The 12807-nt window shown below is 36.1% G+C and overlaps 1 protein-coding gene across 7 annotated transcripts in view; it reads left to right on the top strand.

Moving 5' to 3' along the window:
- The window catches only part of LAMA2 (laminin subunit alpha 2), a 777226-nt gene that overhangs the window by 464512 nt on the left and 299907 nt on the right, over positions 1 to 12807 (top strand). For 4 of the 7 annotated variants that reach the window (XM_036766215.1, XM_036766213.1, XM_036766212.1 and 1 more), the window contains exons 15-16: positions 5813 to 5924; positions 12733 to 12786. In XM_036766215.1, coding sequence (XP_036622110.1) covers positions 5813 to 5924; positions 12733 to 12786 — 166 coding nt within the window. The remainder of the gene's footprint in view (positions 1 to 5812; positions 5925 to 12732; positions 12787 to 12807) is intronic. The other 3 variants (XM_036766214.1, XM_036766219.1, XM_036766217.1) reach the window with 1 other exon arrangement.

Raw genomic sequence — 12807 nt, 5'->3', positions numbered from 1 at the left:
ACAGCTCTGAGATGAAGAATTTTTTAAGCGTTTGAAATGATTTATTATAATTAACAACAGCCATAGTAATAGCTGGCATATATAGCACTTCCAGGTTTGCAAAGTGCTGTACAAATATCTCATTCTATCCTCACAAAAACCCTAGGAGATAGGCACTATCAACATGTCCGTTTTACAGGTGAGGAAACCGAAGCAGGTAGCAGTTAAGTGACTTGCCCAGAGTCATACAGCTAGTAAATGTCTGGGTCCAGATTGGAATTCAGGTCTTCTTGATTCCAGGTCCAATGCTCTATCTACTGTGCCACCTTTGCCTGAGTAAATGAAATTAAAGTACGAGGTAAAAGAATTAGAAAAAAATATAGAGCTATGGAGGAAAGATTTGGTGGGAAGGCATATTAACAAATTAGCACAAGAGATACAAATCTTTCCCAAACAAGCCTCCTAGAACATTGGAATTTTGAACCAAATGGACATTAATGATGCAATAAGATAAGATACACTAAAGCAAAGACAAAAGACTAAAAAATAGAAGAAAATATAAGATATCACTATATCAAAAACAATAGACCTGGAAAACAGGTTAAGGAAGAGTTCATTTAGGGGCAGCTAGGTGGCGCAGTGAGTAGAGCACTGGCTCTGGAGTCAGGAGGACCTGAGTTCAAATCCAGCCTCAGACACTTGACACATTTACTAGCTGTGTAACCTTGGGCAAATCACTTAACCCCAATTGCCCTGCCCAACAAAAAACTTAAAAAAAGAGTTCATTTAAGAATCAATGGGTTACCTAAAAGTCATGAGCGAAACAAGAACCTGGATTTTTAATATATCAACATATCAAAAAATTTGAGAGTTTTAAGAGACCTCAGTGACCATCTGACTCAAAATGAGCTTGTGGTCCACCCAAACTCACTTTTTTTCCAGAAGAACTGTTGTGGAATCATGCATCTACTATCTTATATTTGTAAAGCTGATTTTTGTGGCCAAATATAAGACATTACATTTATCCCTATCCTTCTTAATCTTGTGTCACTTGAACATTTTATGACCATCACCTGTCAATGACAAAAACATTAAAAAAGGATAACAGTTTTTTTTAAGTACCTGGGCACAGATTTCAAGGGTACTCTATGGGATACTTCCTACAACAGTGAGGATAACAGTTTTTTTTAAGTGCCTGGGCACAGATCTCAAGGGTACTCTATGGGATACTTCCTACGACATTGACATTGAACTACCATCATCATGAAATCATAGGTTTAGAGCTAAAAGTCCAAATTCTTCATTTTATGGGTAAGAAAACTGAGGCCCAGGGAGGTTAAGTGACTTACACAAATTTACACTTAGTGAACATCAAAGGTAGAATTTGAACCCAGGTCTTCTGACTCTAGAGCCAATATGATTGCCACTATTATCTGACTCCAGCCATCCAACCAGTTTTAAATCCTTCTCATTTTGTTATTGTCTAATCCATAGTCCTCTACAATAATAGTCTGAAATGCTTTATAAAAATTTTTCATGAAATTTAGATAAATAATTTTCATAGCACTCCACTTACCCACTATCTTAAGTAATTCTGTCAAAACTGACAATTGGGTTAGCCTGGCATAACCTGTTCTTGATGATGCCATGTTGAGTGTTTGTGATCACCACTTCCCTTTCTGGATGTTGGTCAATAAACATTCTGGCATTTCCAAGACAAAGGTCATTTTCCTTGACAAAGAAAAAAAAGGAAATAACAATTAAGCATCCTGGTTTTTGGTCAGTTATCAACCCCTCCACCCCAAGCAAAATTCCTATCCCTTCTTTGATCCTTTTTAATCTCCCCCCAAAACTCAAAACAATATGTCTTTGTTGTCCTTATTCAGTCAATCCTTAGTTAACTAAGCACTAATTAAGTGCCTAGTTTGTGCCAGGCACTATCTTATATTTATCCTCCTGACATTTTCTGTCCAGTTAAACATAGAAGTACAACCAACAGAAATTGGTTGATGAGTTCCCTATCAATGGAATTTTTTTTCTTTCTTTATTCAGAATTTCACCTTTGCGCATCTTCCAAGCCTCCCAGTCCAGCCTCCCCTGAAGAATTTCAGGAAGAATCTTGAATGTGTTTTTAAGTTTTTAAAATAAAGCTATCCTTTATGTTCCCTTTCTCCTCTGTATCATACTCTTCCACTCCTCAACATTTTGACAATGGTCGAATCTCCCCTGCTCTACTTTATATACCTTTTTTCCCATTGAAACCTCTCTTCTTTTTCTTAAAAACATTTCTTGTTGGTTGAAGGAACATAAGGAATATATTATTTTGGGAACATGAAAAGCATTTGTTGACTGTCATCTACTAACCCCAACAAAGAACTCATCCATTTTTCTCCAGACTTAAAACACTTTCTGCCCTATGTGACTCCTTCTGGCTTGCAAGGAACTGCAACCTTCATTTCTTGTACGTCCATATATAGTCCACTTTGGTGGCAGGTTATATCATAGTGGAGGGAATGGTTGGCCATCATAATCATTTGCATAGTTTGGTGAATCCCAAGTATTGTACATTTTTCCCCATTTTTGGTCTCTTCTTGTGGTGAAAACCAATCTTCCACTATAATTAATATTCTTCCAAATTACCCAAATAGTTCAAATATAACCATCCACAATTGTAATAAGCTTGTTCAGTAGGTTAAAACATAATACTAACAGGGATGAGACTGTTCATTGGTCCTGCGTGGGTCAGCTAACTCTGCTCAGATCCATGGCTACCATTCATATGCCCACATCTAGCAAGGTGCCTGGCAAACATGTGCAATTAATCACGGGGAAATTGGGTGCAAAAATGATATCAGTGAAAATCCATCCCCATCATTGATAAATAGCCTATATGAGAATAAAACAGTAGCATCTTAGTAAGAATGGTATATTAATGCATTATAAATGTCATCCATAATTTTTGTTGTTGCTGTTATAATTGTTGTTATCATGCAAGTACCCAGGTCTGAGCCCTGGGTTACATATATAATATTAAAAATTATTTTTTATTGCTTTATCTGATTTATCAATATTATCTTGAAATTTTAGAGGTTCTTAGCTTGCAAGTTTGATAGTACTCAGCACCGTAAAAATTAAGCATTTCTTCCCAAATTCAAAAGTGGACTAAAATGCCATTAATTAAATCAAGTTTATGTTAAGAGGATTTTAAATGGTTCGACAAGCAGCTTTTATGTCATGTGTTAAAGAACTGTTAAAAAAGTCTAGATGCCTTTTGTTTCTTTTTGTTTAAAGAAGTTGTTAAATATTTTCTTCACTTATTTTTTCATCTCATTTTAGCAGTCAATGAAAATGTGTGAAGAAAATATCTTTTCTTTTTTTAATAAAAATGAACTAAGGCAACTGGATTTTTGATTATGGTTGTTATCATGTGGGCATGCTAACTAACTGTTGAAACATTTTTATTTCAATAATAGCATTTGGTCCACTTTTAAATTGGATCAAATGTATTTAACTTTTTCAGCGGTACCAGTCTCAAAAAGTAAACAGGTAACTTTGGTGAACAGATCCAATTAAACATTATTTTTATCTAAAGAGCATTTCAATTGGTCAGGACCAACAAGACTTAATTGAAATAATGCTATTGGTATATAAAAGTATCGATTTCCAAAAAGGGGATAGATGGAGTGAGTCACCATATTATATAGGCTGGTGAACTTGACTTTGGTTCCTGACCAAATTTCAAAGTATATTATTAGAAGAATGATATGTGGGCATTTAAAAAGGAAGTGGTAAAAAAATAAATGAAGTGAAAGTGGTGATCACTAAGAGCCTTGCTGGCTTCATCAAGTGATGCCAAGCTAAACTTATTTATTTTATTAGCAGGGCTACTAGACTGAGAAATGACAATGGTGATAACTAACATTCATATAGCACTTAGAATGCTCTGGTCAATGTGCTAATAAGCACTTTAAAATTATCTCATTTGATCCTCACAACAATCCTTAGAGGCAGGTACTATTATTATCTCCACTTTACAGATGAGAAAATTGAGGCAAACAGAGGTTAAGTCATTTGCTGAGGGTAACACAGCTAGTAAGTGTCTGAGGAAAGATTTGAACTCAGTTCTTCCTGACTCTAGGCCCAGTACTCTAACCATTGTACCACCTAGCTGCCTCTGGTCAGAAGAAAGCCATAGACACAACTAGATTTCAAGAAAATATTTGACAGTCATGTTCTTCTTGTGGCTGATACAGAAATATCCTATTATAATTAAACAAAGTCGTGACCATTTAAATGATGATAGCCAAGGAGTTTTCATTTATGGACCCATGTCAACGTGGAGGGAAAATTCTAGTGAAATATCCCAAGTACTTGTACTTGACCTTATGTTATTCAACATTATTTGAATAAAAGCTTAGATTTCAAGTTAATCAAATTTTTATATAGGAAAAAGATAAGAGGGCTAGCCATCATTTTAAATGACAGGATCAGTTTCCAAAACAGCCTTGACAGGCTAGGGAAGGAATTTAATAAGATGATATTTAATTAACATAAATGTAGAATCTTTCACTTAGGTTCAAAAAATCAATTGCACAGGGATAGGACTGGAGGAGAAATGCTTAGACAATAGTCTACTTGAAAAAAACAACTATGATACGATAGTGGGATTTTCTATTGAATAAAGGTAAGGCAATCTTATGTTTCGTTAAAGGAAGCTGCATTAAATTACATGCGGTTTGAGAAAGGCAGTAGTCTTGCTGTATTCTTTATAAAAACCACATCTGGGAAATATGGACATTGCATTAAAAAGCTAAAGCATATCCTGATGAGGGCAACTGGAATGGTGAAGGACTGGAAATATAATGTCTTTTGAGGACTGGTTGAAAGAACTAGAGATGTTTTACCTAGAAGAGAAAAGACTCGGGGAGTTATAGAATAGCTGTATTTGAATATTTAGAGGGAGAACACATGAAAGAGAGTTGCTCTTTTTCTCTTCAAAGGGCAGAACTAAAGAATGGGTGGGAGTTATATAGACATAAAATTATGGCCTATGTAACTATTGAGGTAATAAAATAAGGGAAAAATCTCCTAGCAATTAGAGCCATTCAGAATCTCAATGGTCTGCCTCAACAGGTAGAAAGTTCCCCTTTAATGGAGGTTTTTAACCAGAGACTACCTTACAATTCTCAGGTATATTGTAGAGAGGATTTTGTGCAGTTACAGGTTGGACAAGATAATGTTAACTATATTTTAACTCAAATTGTTTGAGAGCTGCTGCAATCTGATATCTGAAAAAATAATAATAATAATTTTCTTGGTTTCTTTTTGTGACATGTTAAAGTAAAAACCAGTGATTAAATATTTCTTTGCCCTACATGATCTGCTTTGAAAATCTACAAGATTGTAATCAGGAAAAATGAAGCTACATTACCAGTTCTTGATGCCAAAATACAATTGTCGTGCTGTAATCCAAAGTGGCAATATTTTCTGTTATAAAATCCCTCCAACTGTTTCCATTTCAGCCACAAAAATAATACATAATCAGAGCTGAAGTATATAGCCATAGGACAAGAATGGACCCCCTGCCTTTCATAATGATTTGGCAGTTTTCTGGGAGCACTTTAAACTGACCAGGCTTTTCTTAATGTAATAAATATCAAGAGCTTCACAAACAATAAATAAATGTTCACTTGTCTTCCTACTCTGTTGAAACCACCACAAAGATAATTGCTCTTGTACCTAGTAGACCACAGCTATCCTACCAGGTCAACATGTGAATCCTATGAGCTTCCATTTTATGTGTATTCTAAATGTATTTTTCCCTCTACCCTAGGTTGAACTCTGTGAGTCTTGAATCAGCTGTGCCGTACCCCACTGATGGAGACCTCGCAGACGCAGTAGAGCTTTGTCAGTGTCCTCCAGGGTATAGCGGCTCCTCTTGTGAGGTAGGTTTTTAAGGAGAGTTAAAACATTTTATCTCAAATACATTCTGACTAGGCTATAGGTTTATTGTTTCCAAGAATCTGTTGAGTTATCTCATCATATGTTATATACAAATAGATACATTTGAAAGCATAATATTTGATGTTTATTTTCCCAAAACAATGACTCTCAAGTTTACATTTAAAATATGTTATTGAGATAACCATTCTTTTTGCCGTTACACTGGAATCCAATTCTGGAAATACATGTCATTTCTTTAAGAATTTTATGAGCCTATTAAATCATCTCTATACTGTTAAGCAATATGCACACAACCTAGGACTAGAAGGCCCCAGAATCAGGGGCCATTTCCATCTTAACAATTAAAGGAACTTATCCCTGAAATCCTTTACCTTTCCTGCTTTTCCCCAGTCCATTCTACACCATGTTTTCTCTGCTTCAGCCCCAAATAAATGCCAATGCATTTCCTAAAGTGCAAACTGATTAGAGGCTCAGAAAACATTAGATTGACCAGGAAGATCTTACTTCAGCAATTTTTCTACAGCCTTTCTCATTTATATGGCAATGATATTCTGAAGCAGAGGGGTTGTTTATTAGAGCACCTGAATATTTTAGATTATACTGAAATTGATGTGTTCTTTTATAGCATGTGTACCCCCTCCTCAAAGCCCCAACCCAGTAACCTTTGAATGTAATATTTTTTATTTATTCTTGTAGGTTCTTCCCTTTTGTTCATTTTCTTTCTAGAGTAGTGTTGAAAGGCTGCCGAGTATACTTATACCCTAAGCCTGTATAAACAAGCATGAAATCTGCCTCACTTTCCCACATGCCTATGTTCAGAAGCATAGTAGGGCATGGTTTGAGGTAAATGAGAGCTTAAATCTTTCAAAACTCTTGCCTGCAAGGAAACTTTCCCTAATGCCAAGATGTTCCACTTCAGGACGCTATAAACAGAATGCCATTTATACAGGTTTTGTAGGCATTTTCTTGTCAGCTCCCTTATTCTTTAAAATACTGTATGTTTCTGTATGCTAGATAGTCTTACAATTATATTCATGCCAAATGTTTTGTAACTGGAGAACCACAGGAAATTTGTAGTGATGCCCTGAGTATTCAAAAGCCCATGAATAGAAAAAAAATAGATACAACTTTGTTCTGCCTATCTGAATTTGCCTTTATATCGGAGGGTATATTTTGAATACTACGTGGTATGATGAGAATGTAATGGATTTAGATTCAAAGGGCTTGTGGTCAGTCAGTCAATCAAACAAATAACAAATATTTGTTAATTGTCTACTTTGAATAGTGTCTCATTCCCTTGAGGCAACTGATTCATTCCTTTTCTTTGTATGCCAGTTGTCTAACCCAGAGCCAGGTAAATAATGGGGATTAATAATAATTAATAAATGCAATTTGATTAACTGATCAATCAATATATATGATTAAATACAAAATGATGAAGCTCATTCATGAAAACAGTAAGCACCATAGGAGTTCAAAGGAGAGGGTTGGGGGGTTTGGGAAAGCCTTCAAGGAGAAAGTAGACTTGAACTGGGCCTTTCAATATGTAAGATTTGCATATATTAGACATTAAGGTTATGTTCTGTGGTGTGGCATGAGCAAGAAAATTGATGAATTCATATATCATTAGAAGTATTGAAGTTATTTAGCTAGCAAGTTAAGAGACTTTGTAAAAATCTCATCTTTCTTGACCTCTTGGCAGTATCTGATAATATTGATCACCTTCTCCTCCTGCAGTCTCTCCAGGTTTTTGTGAAACTGCTCTGTCCTCATTCTCCTCCTAACATTTTGCCCCTTCTCAGTCTCCTTCCCTGGTTCTTCATTCATGTTATGCCCACTAAACATGAATATTGCCAAGGGTCTTATCTTGGCCCTATTCACATTTTCCTCTATGCCTGGGCTTATTAATCACAGATCCTTGAACTGTCCCTGCCCCCACAAAGGGGTCTGTGGATAGATTTCTGAGTGTCTGTGAATTTGGATGGGGAAAATAATTTCAGTGTTATGTATTTCATTTGTTATTCTATGTGTTTATTTTATGCACTTAAAAACATTATTCTGAGGAGTCTATAGCTTCCTCCAGCCTATGAAGGGGCCTATGACAAAAAATAAAAATAAAAAAGTTAAGAATCGTTGATCAGCAATATCTTTTTTGGTAAATTCATTGGCTCCTATGGGTTGGTAGTGGAATTTTTAGGGACCCAACAGGGTCATCACTTACCAATATGGGTTCTTGTGGAGGGGTCAGTAAGGAGTCAATTAAGAGTGAAGCAAGTAATCATTTATTCTAGATAACTAGGGCAGATTGCAAGATGGATGGCAAGCTATCCTGAGCATGACATAAGAATCTCCATATATAGAGATTTTTAGGAAAGTTTTCATAAGCCAAACATTATTCAAAGTAACATTGTATGAAACAAAGAAAGATGGCTATTCATAAAATACACGTGGCTATGCAAAAACAACAGTATACTTGTTAGAGAAAAATGTATATTCTTAGCTACAAGAAATAGGTAAGAGAACAATGAGAAATCTGCCCAGTGGACCAGAGATGGAGAAGAACTTTCCCAGAACTATGGAACTATGTTGGGAAGTAAGGTATAAGAAGACCGGAAAGAAAAGGGGGCTAGATTATGAAGGGCTTTGAATGCCAAACAGAGCATTCTGTATTTGTTCCTAACTGCAATAGAAAACCTCTTGAGTATATTGAGGGGAAGAGGGAACATGATCAGATCTATATTTTCAGAAAATCACTTCAGCATTTAAATGGAGAATAGATTGGAGAGGGGAGATTCTTGAGGCCAGCCGACCCACCAGCAGGTTATTACAATAGTCCAGGCCTGATATGATGCGGGCCTGCCCTAGAGTAGTGGCATTGTCAGAGGAGAGAAGGGATCATATTCAAAAGATGTTGCAAAGCTGAAATTGACAGCCTTTGTCAATAGCTTGGATCTGGAGGGGGCAGGGTTCTGAGGGGGTGGTAAGTGATAGTAAGGAGTTCAGGATGACTCCTAAATTCTGAGCCTGAGGGACTGGTACCGTGGTGTTACACTATACAGTAACAGGGGAGATAAAGGGAAGGGGCACAGAAGGAGAGTTTCAGAGGAAGGATAATTTGTTCTGTTTTGGATATATTGAGTTTAAGATGTCTACTAGACTTCCAGTTTGAGATGTCTTAAAGGCTGTTGGAGATGAAAGGTTGGAGGTTAGCAGAGAGATTGGGACAGGAAAGGCAATTTGAGAATCATGAGCATAGGGTTAGTAATTAAATCCATGGGAGCCTATGAGATCGCTGAGCAAGTAGTGTAGAAGCAGAAGAGAAGAGGGCCTTCGATGGAAGTGTGAGGGACACCTAAGATTACAAGGCATGATCTGGAGGCAGATACCATAAAGGAGACAGAGGAGTGATCACACAGGTAAAAAGAAAACCAGGAGCTAGTAGTATCCTAAAAACTAAGAGAACAGACAGTAAAAAGGAGTGATCAAAAGTGCCAAAGGTCTCAGAGAAATCAAAGACAATGGAGATTAAGAAAAAGTCATTGGATTGGTGACTAAAAGATATTTAGTGACTTTAGAGAGAGAAATTTTATTGGAGTGATAAGATAGGAAGCCAAAGTGTAAGAGGTAGGACAGGAGAGAACTTGGAGGCACCAATTCTAGATGGCCCTCTTAAGGAGTTTAGCTACAATGGGCATATGATAGATAGCAGGGATGGAAGGATGAAGTGAGGGATTTTTCAGAATGGGGATGATGTGGCCATGCTTATAGGCAGTAGAAAGAATCTGAGGCCAAGATGTTTTAGATGGCTTGAACAAATTCATAAAGCTAGTTTGCAAAAACAAAAACAGAACTAGAACCCTAAAGACCTCCTGATTCTCAATCTAGAGGGATTTTTTTTCTCCTCTGCAAGGTTGTTAAAAATGTAATTTTCTGTGATTATACCTTTATCAGTATTGCCTTTATCAGATTTCATGCTGTCTTAGGGAGTGGGGAGAAGGAATAATTTAGAACTCGAAATCTTATAAAAGTGAATGTTAAAAATTAAAAATAAATATTTTTTTAAAAAATGTAATTTCCTTGCAGGGTTATTTTTTCCATTTTCTTTGGAGTTCCACAGATCACCTAGTATTCTACCCTAAAAATAAGCTCAATGAATGTTGGCTGTCTGAATTATAGGGAGAGAAAACAGAATGGCTTGATGTATGTAATCTTAAAAATTAACAATCAATTGGCAAACGTTTATTTTACACCTACTAGCCCCTGGCATTGTAATAGGAGATTAAAAACAAAATGAAGCAGTCCCTCTCCTCAAGGAACTTAGCTTCAGTTGGGTGAGACAAATACGTATATGCATATTCAAGATAAATAAAAATAAATACAAGTTACTCAGGGGAGGGGAGGAGAACATTAGTAGCTGGGGGAACAAGAAAGGCCCGATTCAGAAAATGGCACTTGGACTGAGCAGAATTCTAAGAGACACAGTGGACTGAGGGAGAGGAGCAAGTACAAAGCCATAGAGATGAGAGATGGAGTGTAATGCATAGTAACAATCTAATATTATGAATAGTAATAATGCGAAGGTCAGTTTGTCCTGGACAAGAAGAGGTAAAAGGAGATTAATGTGTCATAAAGCTATAAAGGTAAGTTAGGGTCAAGTTATTTTAATCAAATTCAGTATTTAGCAGGGGAAAACAGAAAGGCTGCCTATCCTTCTAACAAAAAGAAAAGATGAAAAAAAGATGAGATTAATTCAAAAATAAAATGATAATGCAAACCTTTTAGTCATAGCTTCAAACATTTCACACAGTAAAAGAAACACTTCTGACAGTATAATGTCTACATAGTTTATTTTGATGAACACATTTTGAAATTAAAAATCTCTAGTATCTCTTCCAGTTTTTTTCCCATAGAAAATACCTCATTTCTAAAGAATATTCTGAGTTGTTATATCTTTCCCATGGATGTGATAATAATTAGCAACATCTCTCAGGTGGAAAAATGATTTTAGGAGAGTCAAATGGCCTGTATGGTAGATATGAGAAAAGATACAGTATTAATCTCTGTTATTATAAAACTTGTGTAGAATAAGGATTCTTTGCATCAAAGCGCTTACTTACATACTGGTCATTTGAAGTATTCAAATTCCTCATGGCCTAAGAAAAATCTTAAAAACATACGTTGTCCATAATATTCTCTGGGAATATGTATAAATATATGTATATATAATCAAAAAGTCTGTTGCCAGGTATATCCCTTATAATTATGGAAAAACACATGGTATTTATTTTCCAAATTGAAGCTAAAGGATAAACCTATTTCATGGAAAATGGCCAAGAATTTGAGTTGGGGTCTTCAATTAAAATAAAATTTTTCATTGCTAAAGGGAAGTAACACTCTGCTGTCGTTCAGTCATATTTCAGTCATGTCTGCCTCTTTGTGTGAATCCAATTGGGGTTTCTTAGCAGATGCACTGGAGTGGTTTGCCATTTCCTTCTCCAGCTCATGTTACAGATGAGGAAACCAAGGCAAACAGGGTTAAGTGACTTCCCCAGGTTCACACTGCTAATCAATGTGTGAGGCCAGATTTGAACTCAGGAAGAGGAGTCTTCCTGACTCCAGGCTCAGTATTCTATCCTCTGTGCCACCTAGGTTACTTTGTGTAACCTCAAAACCAGTAATGATGTTGGAGAAAAGAAAATGAAATATACATCCTTTCTCATGGCAAAGAGACAGGAGGAGACTAGGGTGGAATATTCTCTGCATTGTCAGATACATACACCACATAGGGTGTCTCTTAATTTAAAATGTGTGTTCTATCTGGATTTAGGGGAAGGGAATTTTTTCTTCTAAAAATGACTGTGGCATAAATACGAAAGGCATCAATAATTTTTTAAATAGTAAAGTCTTTGCAAACCTTAGAGGGGATAGAGAAAGAAGGGAGGGGTAAGCATGGACAACATTCTGTATGCACAAGAAAAAGTTTCCTAGGTAACGCAAAATCACCATGGCTATTCTGGAGTAAAAAACTGAAAGCTCATTGACCCTATTAAAACATTTATTAAATTTTGGGGTGTGAGGTGTCAGTCAATATCATTAATATAGATCTTTTAGAGCTTCTGATCTAAAATGAGTAAAATGGATGAGAACAAATATATGAAAGGATAGGCAAGAAACACCATGTGATTTTCTTTTAAGTAGATACATAGAATGAAGAAAATCAATCTGTGATATATGAACAATCATAGCAGTGTAGTGAATGAAGAGGACATAATCATCTTCAGAACATAGTTATAGCAGGGAGAAGCACAGGGTGAGGGAAGGTCCATTCTTCTACAAATAAACAAAGAGAATTCCAAGAGAAAGAATTCTGAGTTCCTGAAATGAAGAAAGTAATAGGAGAAGGGCATATCTGAACAAAAAAGTTCCATTGGACATGGTCAATATGGTAATTTGTTTTCCTTGAATATACATATAGTTTATTTTTTAATTTTCTTTCTCAGTTGGGTAGGGGGAGGTGGGAGAGAAAAGGTAGGTTTTTGCTGATTAAAAAAACGTAATTTTTTAAAAAGAATCAATCTCGATAGGGAGAGGAACAGAAAATCAGTCTCAGAGACTGAGGTTCATTGTGTTCGATTTTTAGTGAGATTCTCTGAAGAGTCTTTCGTTTGATTATTTTTCCACCCTGCTCTATCAGTATTTTGTCTTCTGGCTCTTTACTAGTCTGTACTTCTTGCCTTGAAACTGTCATACTTCCATTCCTCATTTCTCTGCTTTACTTTATCATTTCAGAAGAGAACTCATTCTAATGCTTCCTCTAATTTCACACCTGCCAATAAAACTAAGGTCAGTACAAAGCCTCGAAAT

Source organism: Trichosurus vulpecula, chromosome 7 (assembly GCF_011100635.1).
Source record: "Trichosurus vulpecula isolate mTriVul1 chromosome 7, mTriVul1.pri, whole genome shotgun sequence".
NCBI classification, from domain to species: domain Eukaryota; kingdom Metazoa; phylum Chordata; class Mammalia; order Diprotodontia; family Phalangeridae; genus Trichosurus; species Trichosurus vulpecula.
This window is presented reverse-complemented; position numbering and strand designations above follow the sequence as displayed.